Source organism: Pinus tabuliformis, chromosome 5_1, assembly GCF_031772625.1.
Source record: "Pinus tabuliformis cultivar Carrire ecotype Pingquan chromosome 5_1, CPIR1, whole genome shotgun sequence".
Lineage (NCBI taxonomy): Eukaryota > Viridiplantae > Streptophyta > Pinopsida > Pinales > Pinaceae > Pinus > Pinus tabuliformis.
This window is the reverse complement of record NC_142305.1, coordinates 951,376,493-951,396,631: the sequence shown is the minus strand read 5'-3', so window position 1 is coordinate 951,396,631 and position 20,139 is coordinate 951,376,493. Positions and strand designations below refer to the sequence as shown.

Sequence of the window (20,139 nt, the reverse complement as noted above, 5' to 3'; positions counted from 1 at the left end):
ATATTGCTTGGGGTTTACTTTCATGGAAGGTGTCATAGTCTTATGCTAGGTTATGCAAAACCATTATTTATGAGCACCTTTGTAGAGGGTGTGCCTAGCTGCTTGAGTTACCTTCACTCGCCTTTGTCTTTCTAGGTGCCCATAATTGCCTTTTTCATCATTTGATATGATATGCTTGACAAGCTTCATTGATTAATTGTGTAATAATATAATCCTCCTTTAATGATGGGCAATTTATTGCTTCGGTGGGATCACGATGTTCTTTGAGAGTTAATTTTACTTTGATAGGCATGATATGCATTGATACTCTCGGGGACGAGTGGCTATAAGAGAGGGTAGAGCTCAAGCTATAGTTGGCTTTCGATTGCTTTAGATACCTTGCATTCTTTTGCATGTTGACATTTGGCTTATGCTTTTTCTTTTATTACAGTTGCATCAACCTCGGGTATTCCCAACCCCTTCTTCTCATAGTACAAGGGCAGCAAGTCACTGATATGAGTGACTGACAACATCTTGTCAAAAGATGGGATAATGAAATAAAGGGAGTGATGACAAGAGTTAAGTATGAATAATATGGAGTGCTACCATTATCGGAACTTCCTATTTGTGCCTCTCCTAGATAGTGAAAGAAAGACTCTAAAGAAGGTCACGCTGGACTAGGGGCAGATGATAACCACCAAGGTTAAGTAAGGGAGTAAGAACACAGCCAATAGTGGTCTATAATCCAATCTCAACCTGTGATCGATACTTGAGTGCGTTAAGCGTTAAATGAAAGCACTTGAATGCAAAAATGGTTAATGTACCTCACAATAGATGTCCCATCTTCATCGGATGAGTAGGCTAGTCCAGTGAATGTATTGACCAAAGAATGGGTAGAGGCATTTGATGCTGGCTATTTGTGGGTCATCGTATGGCTGTTGGATAGCAAGCTGCATCAGAGGAGAAAAACTTTCTCTTAGGGTTACCCGTGCATGTGGATGGGTAACAGTACCAAGAGACAAATTAGTAGTAGTGTGGCTCTTGTCCAGATCATTGTGGGCTCCGGGGGCTATTGTACTTCCTAGGGACCCCAACATAGTTTGTGTTCCTTATCTTATTTCAGCAGTGAGATGAGACCACCTAGGCATTAAAAGCAGGTGATCTTGTCCAAGTAGTGGCACAGAGCACAATGCTATTATCTTCTAATGCTTCTTCCAGAGAACATTCTATCTGGAGCTTCATTCAGCTTTGAATGTCCGGGGAGCAAGTGCTAGCTGATCCTGATCTGCATTCATTGTTTGTATACCAAATGTTGGGTCAAGTTCTCCCATATCTGTTTTCTGCTATCAGTACTTGGTTTACCTTTAGCTTAGAGCTTGTGCTTGCATTGTCTTAATTTAGAGCAGAACTTTATTTCACCTTCTGCATCTTACATTATTTAGAAGTCATTTTCTGTGCTCCCTCTGTGTACCGACAGTATTGTACTTAGAAGTCCCATTGATACACTTTTCTAGTCATTTGTTGAACATTAATAAAATTATCTTATCTGATCTGATAAGATATCGCTTCTCACCTCTATCGTTGTTTCACCCTATGTCACACGGTTCAGGTTCGAATTTGAGTTCGACAACGATTAAGTTCGATTCGAATTCGAATTTTCCAATCAGGGTCGTATGAGGTTCGACAAACTATACTTATTTTTGAATATATATATATATATATATATATATATATATATAACAAAACTATAAAAATTTCAAAATAGGTCCACAAACACATGAATACAAATTCTTATTAGTAAACATACATGATTAATGTAATCATTCTAACATCTAGTTAAATGTAAACTACTCCATTAAATTTATTACTAACATCTAATGGGGTAATGAATTCTAACATCTAGTTAAATGTAAATTATTAGATTTTTATGTTGATGTTGTAATGAATTTAATGGGGTGCGATGATAGGCTATAGCTATGAGTTACGCTACGTTGGAAGTCAAAAACCACTTCGAATGATATTATGAAATATAATAGTCACATTGAAAGGTTGTATGCCAACGTAGGATTGCGAAAGGTATATCAAAAAAGAGATATGGAAACCATTGAAAGATTACATGCAATGCATGCGATAGGGTTTATTCAAAGCATGCTTAGGTTACATATCAAAGGGCAATGTGGAGGTTATACACAATCCACGCGTTGGAGGTTATGTATAAATATCGCGACAGGGTTATATATCGAGGATGCGATAAAGCACATACTAATGCCACGCAGGAAAAGCACAAGGTTTTATTACAAATTTGTAACTACTAGTTACATGCTACAAAAAAACTAGGGAATTTGACTCTGAAAGAAATTGTGCCACAAAGAACAGGCTTACGTTACTTACAAGTTTACAGCTCGCGAGTCGGAGTCGCACGGTGCCGCCGGCCGGGCGTAGGCTGCTAGCCTTCCAGTTTGCAAGACACACACACTACACAGTCACGAGTCACGACTCACACTCGCTCGGCTGCACAAGTTTGCAAGATGCACGAGTCACACTCAGATCGATCCTCATGACACTCAGAAATTCACACTGCACACTCTGCTCGAGAGTCGATAGTGGAAATTCACCGTTTAGCTTGTGGAAAATCCTTTCAGCGGCATGGTTTATAAACAAAAAAAATTGGCGGGAACAGGGTTGCCGAAAACCATTGTGCGCCCATGGTTTTTTTGCTAAACAATTAAATAAAACCTACGAACCCTAAGATCGAACCCCAATTTTTTTTTTTTCAAATTCGATTAAATTCGCCTTCAGGTTCGCGTTGAGGTTCGAATTCGATTCGATTCGAATGGGGTTCGCCTTCAGGTTCGGCGAACCTGAACGAATTTCAATTTTTTTTTGAGATTCGCCGAATTTCGAACCTCAAGGTTCAAGTTCGGCGAACCCTGTGACATAGGTTTCACCTCCATTGTTCTACGAATTGGATATGGCGATGCTTTACCCCCTATCCAGTAGACTTGAAGGGTAGTGTAAAATTGTAGATACAATGAAATTAATTCCTCAATTCCCTGGACACAATGAAATGAGTAATTATATACTGGGCAAACAAGAGCAACTTATGCAGATAGAAAGGTTTCCAAGGCTGTATTACCTAAGGCACTGGCTAGCAGCCTACATCCTGTGTCCACTTGTTTTATTGATCTTCATGTTATGGTAGTTGTTTGATGATAAGAACACCTTAATAATTAGAGAAGAAGAAGTTACTTATAAATAAAAGTAAACGCAGATCAAAACCTGTTATCAAGTTAAAGAGAAATCACTCAAATCTAAGCCCTACTGATTTCTCATCAAAATAGTAATTGAAATTACTCAAATTCAAAAATAATCGTAAGTGACGAGTCAATACTTAAAAGTTAAAACTAAAAACGAACAATGGACAATGAACCAATGTTATCATACTAAACCGGTGATGGAATTAGTTGACCCCAAAACTAGGAACTAGAAAAAAAACTGGACCAAAAAATTGGTCAACAAAAAAATACATAAATATCCAAATGTTGAAAAAAAACACAAAAATTTTCATGTACATCCATATGAACCCAAACCATTATACACAAAATAGCACTGAGTGCAATCCATATTTGAATAAAAAATACATCAACAAAGAGGCTCTAGATGGCTTCCATAGTCCAAAAAATTCCTTCTACAACAAATACCTACATATCATCAAAATCATTGCATATATTGCGATCCTCATCACCAATATCACAATAAGACAAAAAAAGTCTTAACATGTCAAGTCAAGATTTTTGTAATGTCCTCGACCACTTATGAAGCATATGACGAAGTCTGCTAGCCTAACATGGTTCCTGTAGGCTAAGGCGGGGAAAATTTAATAAGGGGACTTAATTCACCTGAGGAAGCATTATAAAAGTCTTAGGGGTGAAATAGGGGACACTTCCTAGGCAAGTGAAAGGTCACTTCAATTTTATAAGTGAAAATATTATAAAGTGATTTTATAAAGGTTAAAGGGTAAAATGGCGGCAAAAGTGGCCACAAGTTTATAAAAGAGAAAATGTGAGGAGGCTCTTCTCATTCTTTCACTTGCAATTTTAGAGAAAAATAGCTTTTGAAGAGTTTTTGGAGTGAAACTTAAGGTTTGAGAAACCCTAGTTGACATAACTAATGTCTGTGTTGAAACTAGACATTCTAGTTGGTTCCAAGAGTGAAATCGCTCATATTTTACCATTGTTCTTTCATGGAGAAAAAGATTTGTAGGAGATATTGAGCTGGAAGAAGTGTTATCAGTTGATTTATCTTCTTATATTGAGTTTCTATCTCATTTTTTACAGACTCATAAGTACCCATGAGGACTCCAACCTATCAAAGCCATATCAGTGGGACGAGTTTCCAAGTTGGTGGTTAATTTTTGAGGCTGAGTCTCTTATTAGAAGGCCGAGCATTCTAGTGGTTCAGTGAGTCGAATTTGTTTGTCTAAGAGGTCGTGCTTAGCAGAGAACCAAGGGCCGAGTTTTGCTTGAGTGAGTCTCTCCCTGGAAATAGGTTCAAACTTCATTCTCTACTACGTAGGTCAAGTTCTTTGGTTGTTGGGTGGTTTTTGCTAGTTATAGAGGGTAGTGGTCTTCCTTATTAGCTGTTGGTTGCATACCTTGCAAGCTGGGTACTGTATTGGAGTTGTTCATAAGTGCTGGAAGTCAAGTTTACCCTTGGTTCTAAAGGTCATGTTACTGACAGAGTATGCATTCCTTGTCTATCTGCCTAAACGTATTGCACAAAATTATCTTCCATCTTGTGGGCCGAGTACTCTCTAATTGTGGGTCAAGTTGTTCCCTGGAATAGTGTGGATTTATTGCCACAATCAGATGAAATGATTCCTAAGTGTTTTCGTGCCATCTTGAGCTTGTTATTCTCATTACTCATCTCTGTATTGACTGGAAATATATGTAGTAGACTTGGCAAGGAGTACCTATGCAATTTTTCTTAGTAAAAAGCTATTCAATATGCTACAATAGAAATGTTTATCACAGTGATATTCCTCCCATGCCGGCTATGTCATTTATCTTCATTTTTTTTCCTGCTTGAAGCTCATATACCTCTCTGTACCTGGGTTTTTAAATAAAAGCATATGTACAGTTATATCTATGGCAGACCACAATTACATTTTGTTGGAAATAATAGTCACACAATTTGAAAGTTAAATGATCACTGGGATTATTGGTTGAAGTTTGGTTGCATAGAATTGCCATTGTGTGTTCTTCTCAAGTCAAAAATAAACCAGACTACACCTACAACAATGTCTTCTTAATGTGTTTGACGAAATCTCTCATTGGAGAAGAATATTAAACTCAGAGATTTAGTTGTTCACCTTGTGCTATTCCCTAGTGGGGATTTTACAGTGGTATCAGAACATGTTCTTGGACAATTGTGAGGTCTAAGGGCAACTTGTTAGTGATGTCATGACAAAGGAAAGTCCTTTTAGAGGGATAACTTACAGGAGGAAATACTCACATAGAGAACCCACTCCTATTAGAGAAGAAGATATTCCAAATAGTGAGGGTGAAGAAACACCAGAGAAAGGAAAAGGAGTAGAAGAAACACTTGAGATAGAAGAGCCAAACATGGGTGACAAGGAGGAACAAGCCTTTAACAGTTTGCTTAGGGCAATAAATGATTTGGCTAAAGGCCAAAAGGAGATGGTAGACCTGATGAGAGGGATGACAAACAAAGGGGCTTCCATTGGAAAGGAACTGACGAATGGAGATGGGTGTGCAGAGGGCAGTTAGGCCCGTACTACTACACAGAGCCATTCATGCCAGTTAGCAAAACACTGAGACCAAACATGCTCCAGTTCTTACATGAGGCAGTAGAGGACCAAAGAGAGTAGTCTAGTCAGGGGATTCCTTATGCAGATTATATGGAGGAATACAGAGCATTGGGACAGGAGTTCCAAGATGCCATGAGTTTCATTAATTTTTTCCACCTTCAGTTGAAGAGCAGATCCAAATCATTCCAGAAAGCTTTGAGGCAGAATAAAGAGCTGCAAAGACATTGCGGAAGGTGACCATAATGGGTCATCCAAATGCTCAACTTGGTCATGGGTACAAAACTGGATGCATATTTCTAGTTGCATCAGATGATAGAGGAGGCATTGAAGCTAGCCACATTACACTTGGATGGCGAAGCCCATGAGTGATGGTACCATGGATTGGTGACTATGGGTCACAACAACATCACTTTTGTAATGTTCCAAATTATAAATTTTCACAAACAATTTATGCAAATCGAACCATAAATCAACAACAAAACTGGAAATATAATTTGCAACTGAAAAAAAAACAAGATAAACTTGCAAAGATTCTCAACCTTATTTTATTAATAAGAAAATATGTTGGTACAAGGAGCAGAAATATGGTTGAGGTGATGCCCTCAAAAGATCAACAATAAAGCTGCAACAAGCCTCCAAAATATCTATCTGCTGAAATTGCCTGTGAATTCTGAATGAGTTCACCAAGGGGAGAGATGGGTACTCTCCCACTCTCACCAAATCACTCGAGGGTTTCTGTCCTGGGGCTACTGCTGAAGTTGTGAACTATTGGTTCTACAAACCTTTCCACAAGAAAATAATACTCAACCCAAGGATGTCCCAAATGATCTCCTCCTCCTTTTAAAGACTCAATAGATAGATCTCCAAGCCTCTAGAAGCATCTTATTTTATTATTATCCCAGAATCTCTTCTTTGACTTTGTCTTAAGTGACTTTTTAGTTTTTGGCCCTTTCCCCTTAATTAATATTTTCTCTTTTTAATTAAATGACTAATTAAAGTTATTTTTATGCTGGGAAAATGAAAAATTGCCCACCATACTCTCTCTGGCTGCTGGAAATCACTTCTCAACATTCCATCCTGTGGATCTTTTCGTTTCGGTTCCAACGAGCTATTACAGTAAGGTGTTCCGTCAAATATTCCTCTCGGAATGCCACCTTGAGTGTAATTAATTAAGTTATGCCCAATAATAACCTCGTTTTACGGGAATTATTAGAAAGCCACAAAACCAGAAACAAGCAATGCAAAACTGCTCATAATGATGAATTGCCAAGTGAATGCCGCCGTATCCCATAAAAGCTCCTCAATACTCCCTCGGGACCCTTGATGACATATTCCTGCTCTTGTGACTTGGTCACCCAGTGCCCTTAGAAATCCACTTTGGCTGTACTATAGAGGAAAATAAAAATGGGGACATGACAACCTCATATACTGAGTTCACTCAGAGACTCATTGAGCGGTTTGATAGAAGGATCCAGAGCTTTATTTTAGAGAGTTGGTGCCACTCAAGTAGTACATTGTCCAAAGGCTTACATTTCAGAGTTTCAAAGACTAGCAGTTACGGTCATAGATATCTTAGAGGCCAGATTGGTCATGCTATTTGTAGAGGGGTTGTTAGAACCTCTACGTGGATGGGTCAAAGGCTTTGAACCCACCACTCTTCGTGCGACAATTGACAAAACCAGGGACATTCAGGATGCCGCTCCTAAAACAAATTCACTCCTAAATATTGTTTCCTCCAGAAGAGTAAAGAAGTCAAGCCCTTTCAGAAGGAGTGGACCGGGAAACCAAAGATGGATGAGGAGATTTAGAAGGAGTTAAGAAAGAAGAAGCTCTGTTTAAGTCGTCGGGAGCTGTGGGCACCAGGGCACAGATGTGTAGGTAAGGACAAGGGGGCACGAGTCACTATATTGAGGTGTACTCTAAGAGCAACAATGATGATGGAGATGAGGAGCCGGTACATGGATAGGCACCGTGACAAATACATCAGACAGTTGGGGGTGAGACTTCACATGTAAAGGGGTAAAGCCCCTATCATTACATGCATGTCAGGATTCGCCAGGTACCACACCTTCAAAGTCAGAGGGGTTCTGGCAGGACACAAGGTGACAATATTGATTTATTGTGGAGCTTCCCATAATTTCATATATGCGACCATGGTAGAATAGAGAGAGATTCGTACTGAGGAGTTTGATGGTTTTATGGTCGTCATTCTTGGTAACCATAAGATGGACTGCAATAGATACGTCCCCAACTGTAGTTGACTATGGGGAACTACATAGTCATTGAGGACTTCTTCGTGATGGATGTGTCGAACACCAATGTGGTGTTAGGTTGTCAGTGGCTTTACTACATTGGGGAGTGTACTACGGATCAATGGAACATGGAGATGGAATTCAAAGATCCAATAGATGGAGGAAGGGTGGTTTGAGGGCCATGCATTGATACCCACCAATGCATGGCCCTCATCCAACAACATGGAAGCGCATTGAGGCGGGGCGATATTGAGTGGGTGGTTCTTGTTGATTTGAGGTAGCATCAGATGTGCTCTACCCACAAAAATTGGTGGAGAGGCTAAAGCACATGAGATCTCCAAGACCCATAAATGGTTTGGGCAGAATCTAACCAGTTTGGGAGATATTAAAATAATTAATATTTTTAATGGAGTTCTTAAGTATAAACTTAGGAAAATTAAAATATTAATGTGAATTAATATAAAACTGAGTTAGAATGGTCCAAAAGTCATGGATCAAGCGAGATCTAATCTTAACTATTGATTAGGGACTTAATCTCAGCCGTTGAATTGTCAACGAGAAAAGTATAAGAAGAGGCTTGAGGGTCAGTTGGAGAACACACTGAGTTGATCAAGAATTTGATTTTCTGGGGCAGGGCTTGTTGAGGAAATCGAAGGAGTGATCAGAGTTGCAGCTGAGGGGCAATGAATACAGTAGCGGAGATAGTACCGGGAGCATCAGTGCAGAAGCCGGGAGAGGGTTGACGCAGAGCCAACTAGAAGCCATGCAGAGGCAGCCAGGAGCCGTGCAGAGCCTGAGGAGGGTCAACGTGGGAGACGCAGAGGCTCTAGAGGCTGATGCAGAGCCCCGAGAGGCTGACGCTGGCCAAATAGGATGACGTTGGGCCAAAGAGGCTGACGTAGACCCTAGATGTTGACGGTGGGAGATTTTGTGGGGTAGATTGGCGCTAGAGAGATGGATAAGTTGACGCAGTCCCTATTAGGGTGACAGAGAGCAGCAGAAGTGCTACAATGTCGCTGTGGGATATTTCCTTCGGTGATTTAGCTGGAATATCTGTCTCCGATTGAGAGGTATTATTGTTGAGGGCATTCTCTGCTGGGTGAGCCATTTCTGGCACCCAGATTGTATTCTGAAACTGTTTAACAATAAAACCCTTTGATAGCTATACCGGTTTTCCCGCATTGGGTTTTTCTGGGGACATTAGTCCAAAAACAACGGTGTCACCTGTGCTTGTTTTCTTTCAGTTGATGATCTGTATGTGTTGATACTGTACTTGTATTTATTTTCAGTATTTACATGGTAAATAACTTGTTAAGTAACTAAACAAGTAGGAAGAATTAAATCAGATAGTACAGGAACAATTTCTAACAGATAGACTTAGAAATTGCAGCAGTTGTGCGCCATATTATAGATAGCAGACAACTGGATTGAACATGACAACATTTCGACGACATTCAGGTTTTGATCCGTAAACACTAGAATGTTTTTCCTGACATTCCTCCAGACAGACCCAAACATGGGTTTTGAGCATGTTATGGAATTGGAGGGTGTATAGGCAGTCATTACTAACCCATACTGACATCCCAAGGTTTACAAAGACAAAATTGAGAAGGCCAGCAAGGAGTTGTTGAGGTTGGGTCACATTCGTTATAGCTCCAATCCTTTCGCTTCTTCAGTAGTCATGGCTAAGAAGGATGGTACCTCGTGGATATGTATTGACTACTGAGCTCTCAACATGAGGATGATTAAAAATCGATATCCTATCCCCAAGATAGATGAATTGATGGATGAGTTGAGGGGAGCCAGATACTTTTCGAAGATTGATCTTCGTTCGGGCTACCACCAGATTTGAGTTCGGGAGCAGGGCATCTCGAAAACAACTTTCAGGTGCCATTATGGGCACTACGAGTTCCTAGTCATGCCATTTAGGCTGACCAACGCCCTCGCAACTTTCTAGTCATGCATGAACCATGTGTTCAATAAACAGTTGCGAATATACTTGCTAGTCTTACTTGATGATATATTGGTCTACAACAAGACTTGGGAGGACCATCTGATTCCCTTAGACGAGGTTTTGGGAGGACCAAGTGTGAGTTTGGCATGATAGAGATGCTCTAATTAGGGCATGTGATTGGGCATAATGGGGTTTAGGTCCACTAGGAGAAAATCTAGGCAATCATTGTGTGGCCCACCCCAAAGAACGTAATGGAATTGAAGAGTTTCCTTGGCCTCGACACTTATTATACGAAGCTTGTTAAGGGGTTCTCACAATTATAGCACCTCCAACGGACCTCACCAAGAAGGGGGCCTTCAACTGGCCAGAGAAAGCATAGGAAACATTTAAGAAGATGAAGGAGGTAATGAGTACATGCCTTGTGCTTGCACTACTAGATTTCACCCAACCATTTGTGCTGAAATGTGACGCTTCGGGGATGGGAATAGGAGTAGTTCTTATACAGAATCATCACCCCATAACGTTCAAGAGATGCAAACTTAGAGATTACGAGCGACACTATTCAATCTACGACAAAGAGACGTTGGCCATCATGCATGCATTGGCCAAATTTAGGAAATATTTGGTGGGGAATAGGTTCAAAGTAAAGACATCATAATAGCCTAAGGTTCCTCATGGAACAGAAGGAACTGAGTGAGAGGCAACAAAAGTGGATCAGTAAATTGCAGGCCTATGACTTTGAGATAGAATATGTCAAAGGCAAAAACAATATAGTGGCTGATGCTCTTTCGAGGATGCCACCCACTCTCTCACTCATAGAGATGGTAGATGATTGGAAGTCGCTGTTGCTTGTGGAGTATTCAAAGAATAAATTTTCCTATGAGATTCTGGAGGGGTTGATTCATGATGATAGGTACCGGGTTGTGGATGATATCATTTACTACAAAAACCGGATCTATCTGGTGCCAGAATCACAACTCAAGGAGAAAATTATGCAAGAAACTCATAGCTCACCCTTAGCGAGGCACCCGGGGTATGTAAAGATCTACAAGAAAATTAGGGAGAGGTTCACTTGGAAGGGCCTCAAGATGGATGTGTTGAGGTTCGTGAAGGAATGTAGCTCTTGCCAACAGAACAAAGCAAAACACACTCATCCAACAAGTTTGTTGCAACCACTTCCTATCCGAGAGCAAAAGTGGGAGAGCATTTCCATGGAATTTATAATTGGGCTACCTCCGGTGCAGGAAAAAGACTGTATATATGTGGTAGTAGACCAACTCACAAAATTCGCTCATTTCTTTGCCATACCATCAAAATACTCAACAATATAGGTGGCCAAGTTGTTCTTCAAGGAGGTCTTCATATTACATGGGTTGCCGAAGACCATTGTCAGTGACATGGACAATAGGTTCATGGGTAGCTTCTGGCAAGAGCTATTCAGACTTGTGGGGATCGAGCTGACACCGAGCACCAACTACCACCCACAGACTGATGGACAGACAAAGATAGTCAACAAATGGTTGGAGGGCTATCTCTGGAATTATGTAACTGACCAACAAAAGGCATGGGTAAAGTGGTTGCACCCATGGGGGCATTGCTACAACACCACTTTCCACATGTCCATTGGCATGACACCCTTCAAAGCGTTATATGGGTATGACGCCTCGACATTTGCAGATAGGATATTTGGGGATAGTCGGGCACCTTTGGCCAAGGACTGGATTCAGGAAAGCCAAGATATTTTGAAGGTCCTCAAGGACAATCTACAAATGGCTCAAAATCAGTAGAAATTATATGAAGACAGGCACAAAGTGGAGCACGGCGTTGAAGAGGGAGATATGGTGCACCTTCGTCTTCAACCCCACAAGCAGTCGTCACTCAAAACAAAGGGGGCAGAAAAGTTGAAACCCAGGTTCTACGAGCCATACAAAATCGTGAGATGAGTAGGAGAAGTGGCCTATGAGCTTGAGCTTCCTGAAGGATGTAAGATTCATAATGCATTTCATGTCTCGTTTCTTAAAAAGGCATTGGGACAACATGTTGTCACTTCCACAAAACTCCCACCATTGGACGAGGAAGGAGAGTTGATCTTAGTCCCAAAGAAGATCCTAGAAACCAGGGAGAGGAAGCTGTGAAGTAGGACAATGAAGGAGTACCTGGTAAAATGGAAGGATTTACCTGTGGAGGATGTCACCTGGAAGGTGAGTAGGTGCTCAAACATCCTAAGTTAAAATTGCTTGAGGACAAGCAATCTTGGGCGGGAAGGACTATAATGTCCTTGACCACTTAGGAAACATATGACGCAGTCCGCTAGCCTAACATGGTTTTCGTATGCTAAAGGGAGGGAAAATTTAATAAAGGTTCTTAATTCGCCCAGGGAAACATGATAAAAGTCTAAGGGGTGAAAAGGGGGACACTTCTTAGGCAAGTGAAATGTCACTTTAATTTTATAAAGTGACTTTACAAAAATTAAAAAGGTAAAATGGCGGAAAAAGTGGCCAAAAGTTTATAAAAAAGAAAAAGTGAGGAGACACTCCTCATTCTATCACTTGCATTTTTGGAGAAAATGAGCTTTTGAAGAGTTTTTGGAGAGAAGCTTAGGGTTAGGGAAACCCTAGTTGCCATAGTTAGCTTCAATGTTGAAACTAGACACCCTAGTTGGTTCCAAGAGTGAAATTACTCAAATTTCACCATTGTGCTTTCATGAAGGAAAAGATTTGCAGGGGATATTGGGCTGGAAGAGGTGTTATCAGTTGATTTATCTTCTTATATTGAGTTTCTATCTCATTTTTTACAGGCTGATGAATACACATGAAGACTCCAAGCTGTCAAGTCATATCAGTGGGACGAGTTGCCAAGTTGGTGGTTAATTTTTGAGGCTGAGTCTCTTATTAGAAGTCCGAGCATTCTAGTGGTTCAGTGAGTCAAATCTGCTTGTCTAAGAGGTCGTGCTTAGTAGAGAACCAAAGGCCGAGTTTTGCTTGTATAATGAGTGAGTCTCTCCCTGGAAAGAGGCTCGTACTTCATTCTCTACTACCCAGGTCGAGTTCTGTGGTTGTTGGGTGGTTTTTTCTGCATATAGAGGGCTGTGGTCTTCCCTGTTAGGTGCTGGTCGCATACCTTGCAAGCTGGGTACTGTATTGAAGTTGTTCATAAGTGCTGGAAGTCGAGTTTGTCCCTGGTTCTGAAGGTCGTGGTGCTGGACAGACTCGTACGCATTCCTTGTCTATCTGGCTGAACACATTGCACAGAATTATATTCCCTCTTGTGGGCTGAGTACTCTCCAACTGTGGGTCAAGTTGTTCCCTGGAATAGTGTGGATTTACTGCTACAAGCACAAATGAAATGATTCCTAGGTTCTTTCGTGCCATCTTGAGCTTGTTATTCTCATTACTCATCTCTGTATTGACTGGAAATAAATATATCAGACTTAGCAAGGAGTACCTATGTAATTTTTCATAGTGAAAAGCTATTCAATATGCTGCAATAGAAATGTTTATCACAGTGATATTCCTTTCACGCTGGCTATGTCATTTATCTTCATTTTGAGACCTAATTGAAGCTTATATATCTCTTTCTACCAAGGTTTTTAAATAAAAGCATTGATACACTTATTTCTACAGCAGCCCACAATTACATTTTGTTGGAAATAATAAGCACACAATCTGAAAGTTAAATGATAACCAGGATTATTGGTTGAAGTTTGGTTGCATAGAATTGCCACTGTGTGTTTTTCTCAAGTGAAAAATAAACCAGACTACCCCTACAGCAGTGTCCTCTTAATGTGTTTGACGAAATCTCTCATTGGTGAAGAATAGTAAACTCAGAGATTTAGTTGTTCACCTTGTGCTATTCCTGAGTGGGGATTTTACAATTTTGTTTGAGTGATAGGTACAATTTTACCAGGGTCACAACAGAGGAGTTCAATAACCAATGCCACCAACATTGAGGTACATAGAAAGCTTGGTGCTTTTGATTAAATGCTAGTTCCAAACCCTCATACATGATAGAATCCACTGGAAATGTTGCAATCCCCCCACTCCTGAAGTTATAAAAATTGTTAAGTCTGCTGGATTTTGAGGGGGATCTAAAATTCTACTTTCTCCGTATGAAATCCAATGAGGTCAGAACCACTCTCAAACATCCTAAGTCAATTAATGGTAATGTTAAAAATTTAAGTAAATGGATGAAAATGAAAGATAAATGAAGATTCTTTTCGCACAAGGGGGACGTGGGGAAATGTTTCCGCAGTCGTCCCCTAGTCCTGGGTGCATGGGAAACGTGGGGTGTGTGCACCCCACCTTGGTGGACACGTCCCGGTGGTACATTGATAAATTTTAACTGATGCTATCATTGCTATTCCTTCCCTTAATTTGAACGTAAAATTACAAAGATATTTTTCTGTAGCTGAGGCAAATGTTAATGCATGCTTGCTAAAATGCTAACTTTTTTGTAATTCACAGGATGCAAAGGAACATCTTTCTGCTTTGGCAAACAAGCTTGGGCCATCTCTCACTGATCTTGAAGTATGTTATTTCATTCTCTGTTGTAACATATTTGCTCAATGCCTATTTGTTTTAAAAGCAGGTTCTTTGACAAATTGTCATTCTTATTGCTTGTTTTCCCGGTTTGCAGGTATCTGTTAAAAGAAGTCCAGCAACTTTTTCAGATATGGCTGAGCAAGGTATGACATTTATATTCCATTCATTATATTTGCAAATGCATGACATGTATTGAGACTAAAGGTTCAAGCATGTTCTGCAAGTTATATTAATCCGTCATGTAATTCTTACCTGTTTTAATGGACAAATCCCAGAGATAGGACAAAAAATCCCCTTCAATAAAGGATTGCTATTTTATTCATTTTTTTAACGATAAGCAAGAATTTTTTAGTAATCAAAATATGTATTTGGGGATGTAACAAAGTTCCAAAATTACATAGATATTTGCTTGCTGGCTTGAAGTGTTCAGCTGATCAAAAGACCAGTCCTTTGTACAGTATAGCATCAAAATTACTCCATATTTAATAGTCCAAGTGGTCAAGACCATATGATATATGCCCACAATGCAACATAATTTTACTTGTGTACAGACTAAACAGGTGGGGGTTGTTGACCAGAATCTGTAGGGGATCAGGTTCCATAGGAGTAGCATCTACATTTAAATCATAGAGACAGGTGAACATACAGAATTTGCAGAAGAATGGAACCAAGTGCCCTGTAGACCAATTTGTTTCAATTCCTCATTTTGACTCCTGAGATCATTAATTTCATATTCCGCCCTTTGGAGCTGTTGCATTTTCTCTATCAGTAATTTCATTGAGGATGACCATTGTGCTGCCAGTTGAAAAGACTGCAATTGAAGTGAAAAAGCAATATTGTCCCGGAGGTCAGAGATCTCGGACAAAGGAAAATATGGGATAATCCTCCGGCCAGCCTTGGCATGCATCACAATCTTCAGCTAAGGATCCATGGATCTACCTATCAACCAAATAAATCCTACAGACTGATGTGCCGGGGCCTCTATATCCACACAACTTCTGACTGAGGGGCTGAACGAAGATGATAGAGCGACCAATCCAAAATTACTAGCCCTGCGTCCATTGAGTTCTCAGCTATATGCAAGAGCAGGGTTGCCAGGCAAAACCAGCTGAAGGGGCCACGTCCGGATAACCACCTGCTGTACTGTTAGTGAGAATTTCCTCCTTCAGCCAGTGTACATCCCTTTGGCTGAACTAACTTGCACAAAAGGGCCGAATTAGCTTGTACGAGTCCGTACAGTGCGCATTGTGCGCAGATCAGCTGTGTTGAGGGTCAGCGAATTGAAAAGATTTTTTCCCCATTTGTAATCATTATTCTGTTAGAATACTCAACATATTTAGCAAGTGAATTTAACAGTTTAATTTTCAGTTCAGAAAAATAGCTGCTGGATATTAGAAAAATAAGATGTTATCAAAGCCATGACTCTGAGTGAAGACCGACACCCTTGTTTCAACCTCAGGGACATGTTTAAGTTGCAGAGGAGAGGCGCAGTACAGTTGAAGGATTGTGCTAGGGTTTCTCGTAGTGCGGTCTAGGGTTTGACACACAGAGCACAATTTTTCCAGTCAGATTAGCGTGCTAGGGTTTTTGAAGAATTCGGCAGCAGAATGTCTTACCAGGGATTGAGACCAGAGCGCAGTTTGGAGGGTGCAACACATTTTTGCTCATGGAAGAAGAGGATTACTATGGTGCTAGAGGAGCAGGGTATGAAGGAGTTTGTGGAGAACCCACCAACCACACCAACTGACACCCAACAGTTGGCTTAGCATAATAAGGATGATGCTAGAGCAAGGAGGATTATTTCTGAAGGAGTCAAAGACCACATTGTACCACAATCTTTGTCGCAAGAAGACTGCCAAAAAAATGTGGACAGCCATTTTGAGCTTATACCAAGTCTCATGTGAGGCTAGGAAACTTGTGCTCAAGGACAAACTCAGAGATATCCGGATGGGCAAATTTGAGCCCATAATCTCTTATCTCAACAGGTTCACCCAGGTGAAGGACGAGTTGGCCGGTGTGGGGGAGGCAATATGTGAAACAAATATGGTGAGTCTTGCACTATTAGGGCTTCACAAATCATGGGATAACTTCCAAGACATAGTGAGTGGCAGAGAAAGGCTTCCAAATTGGGAGCGGTTGTGGGGTGACTGTGTCCAGGTGGAGATTCTGAGGCAGGCAAGATCTGGAGCTCATGTTAATCATGAGGAGGAAGAGAACTTTGCCCTAGTTGGCGAAGGGGGCAAGGCCAAGAGAAAGAAGACAGTAGGAGGATCCAAGTCCACCTCCAAAGGCAAGAAAGAAACTAAGGATCTCAGCAAGATAAAATGCTTCTAGTGCCATTAGTTCTGACACTACGCCACCAAGTGTCCTCAGAGGAAGAAAGGGTCCAAGAAGGACTAAATGGCAGCTTCGACAGAGGTGGATGAGTTTAGTTCCAAGTTTGAGAAGGATTTCTCGCTCATAGCTTGCATGGCAAGCTTAGTAGCCAACAACATATGGTATGTTGATAGTGGAGCATCAAGCCATATTACTTGGAATAAGGCATATTTCAGCCAATTGATGGAGAAGGACATATAGTTTCACGTTGAGCTATGAGATGATGGTAGGCACTTGATCAAGGGCGTAGGTACTGTCATGTTTGAGAGGGAGTCCGATAACCCTCTTCGTCTCAAGTACGTCCTCTATGTTCCAGGTCTTAAGAAGAACCTTGTTTCAGTTTCGGCCCTAGAGGACAAGGGTTATGAGGCTAACTTCAGTGGAGGAAAGGCCTTCCTCAAGCCCTTAAATTCTGGAGTAGCGAAGCACATTGGAGTGAGGGTGAAGAATCTCTACAGGCTACAGTTTGACATTTCCTTAACTTTGAGTAGTAGAGAAGGCCGTGAGCAGGGCTGAGACTTGGGGATCTATGGTACAGACATGCGGGCCATTTACACCATGGAGTGTTGAAAATCCTTAGCGAGATGGCCACAGGGTTGCCATAGTGCAACATGGACCAACATGACGTGTGCAAGGGATGCACACTTGGAAAGTATGCCAAGACGTCCTTTCCCAGTAGTGAAAATCGAGCCAAGGGCATCTTGGACTTGGTTCATTCAAATGTTTGTGGTCCATTCTCTTTTCCATCCCTCGTGGGATACAGGTACTGCATCACCTTCATTGATGACCATTCGAGGAAGACGTGGATCTTCTTCATGATGAAGAAAGACAAGGTGTTTTCGATGTTCCTGGAGTTCAAAGCATTGGTGGAGAACTAGATACGAAACAAGGTCAAAGCGTTGAGTTCAGATAATGATGGGGAGTACATCTCTAATGCCTTAAAGGATTTGTGTGCCAAGGAGGGCATCATGAGGGAGCTCACAACACCCTATAACCCTCAGCAGAACGGGGTGGCAGAGTGCAAGAACCAAAGTGTTGTTGGAGCGGCCAAGGCCATGTTGTGTGACCAAGGACTGCCATTATTTCTTGGGGCAGAGGCATGCAACAATGTAGTCTTTCAACAGAACAAGAGTCCACATAAGGTGCTTGGACGAGTTACACCAAAGGAGGTATTCACCGACAAGAAGCCAAATATTTCTCACTTTTGGATTTTGGCAGTTTATTTTACTACCACGTGCCTTTAGAGAGTTGGGGGAAGCTAGAGCCTACAGTAGAAAAAGGCATTTTCATGTGCTACAGTGAGACATCCAAGGCATATAGGGTGTACGTACCGACACTGAAGAAGACATTTATCAGGCGTGATGTCAAGTTTGAGGAGGAAGTGGCTCTCAAAAAGTCCGTAGAGCGTGAGTAGGCTAACAACGTAGGTGGAGGAGCTCTAGGCTCCTAAGTAGAGGCTCAACCAACCCCTCAAGCCATGTCACAACCAATTGTTGGGTAGGCTGTACAACAGTTAGTTGAGGAGGCAGTGCAAGAGCAGGAGGAGAGAGGAGCGAACTGGGCCCACTCCAACAGTGACACCTAGCATAGGCATAAGAAAGCTGAGGTGGATTGATCAGTTGATTTAGGAGGCTTAGGACAGGGTTGGGGCACCCAAGTCTACATTAAGGTAGAGAAAACAACCATAGAGACACACAGGTTATATGGCTCAAGAGAAAACAACCATAGAGACACACAGGTTATATGGCTTAGAGACATTTAGCTACAAGGAGGCAACCTCTTAGCAGACTTGCGTGATACTATGGAGTACTCTTCTATCAAGAAAATGATGTCTGGGATATTATGCCAAGGCCAAAGGGTAGATCTGTGATTGGATTCCAGTGGGTCTACAAGATTAAGCACAAAGTTGATGGGAGCGTGGAGAAGTACAAGGCTAGATTCGTAGCCAAAGGGTTATCTCAGGTGGAGGGCATTGACCACGATGAGACTTTTGCACCCATGGCGTGTTATTCATCCATTAGGACCATTATAGCACTTGCAGCACAGATGAGGTGGAAGATCCACCAAATGGACTTGAAGACTGCCTTCCTTAACAAAGTTGTCAAGGAAGAGATTTACATAGAGCAACCACAAGGGTTTGAGACACATAGCAAGGAGATGCATGTGTGCAGGCTCAAGAGAGCTCTATATGGGCTCAAGCAGGCCCCGCAAGCATGGTACTCTCGCATTGACAACTATCTTCTGGGATTGGGCTTCACCAAGAGTGAAGTTGACCCTAACCTATACTACATTGTGGTTGGGGGACAACCTCTCATTCTTGTGTTGTACGTAGATGACCTCATATTGACAAGGGACGAGAAACTCATCAGTGATTGCAATAAGGATCTTGCGGTAGAGTGACATGAAGGATATAGGGCTTATGCACTATTTCCTTGGGTTGGAGGTTTGGCAGGGAGACAAACGGATTTTTTTGGGTCAGGGAAAGTATGCTTTGGAGATTCTAAAGAGGTTTCGCATGCGGGATCGTAGGCCCATGACCATGCCTCTGGTGACAAATTGGAGGAAGGTAGATGCTAGTAGAGCAGAGTGAGTTGATGCCACACTCTATATAGTATAGATAGTTGATTGGGTCATTGATGTATCTTGTGAACAAGCGATCTGACAATTGTTATGCAGTGAACGAGTTGAGCCAGTTCATGGTTGAACCTACTAGAGTGCACTGGGTTGTTGCCAAATATGTTCTTAAGTACCTCAGAGGCACAATGGATTATGGGCTGTTGTACAAACAGGTTGATGGAGTGAAGATGGAAGGTTACTTAGATGCAAATTGGGCAGGGGGTCCTACAAACATGACGAGTACTTCAGGTTGCACCTTTTGTATTAGGTCAACAATTATTTCTTGGTTCAACAGGAAGTAAATATCAACGACACTGAGCTTAGCAGAGGCATAATACATGTTTGCCAGCCTGGTAGCTTCTGAGGCCATCTGGTTGAGGAAGCTGCTTGTTGGACATCAATGTTACTTGGGAGCGGGAGCGGGAGCGAAAACGGGAACGAGAGCGACCATTTTCAGAAGCTCCCGATTTGGGAGCGAATCCGGGAGCGATTTTTTAAAAAAATATATATTTTTTATATTTTTTAATTTTTGATACATATATGTCAACAAAAACATGTAGAATGATGAAATAGACATAAAAAACATAAAAG

General features: G+C 41.4%; 1 protein-coding gene across 1 annotated transcript in view; it reads left to right on the top strand.

Moving 5' to 3' along the window:
• LOC149167923 (transcription initiation factor TFIID subunit 1-like) overlaps nucleotides 1-20,139 on the top strand; it is a 229,764-nt gene that overhangs the window by 69,956 nt on the left and 139,669 nt on the right. Inside the window, exons 5-6 of the mRNA XM_089430634.1 lie at nucleotides 14,479-14,541; nucleotides 14,651-14,699. Coding sequence (XP_089286760.1) covers nucleotides 14,479-14,541; nucleotides 14,651-14,699 — 112 coding nt within the window. The remainder of the gene's footprint in view (nucleotides 1-14,478; nucleotides 14,542-14,650; nucleotides 14,700-20,139) is intronic.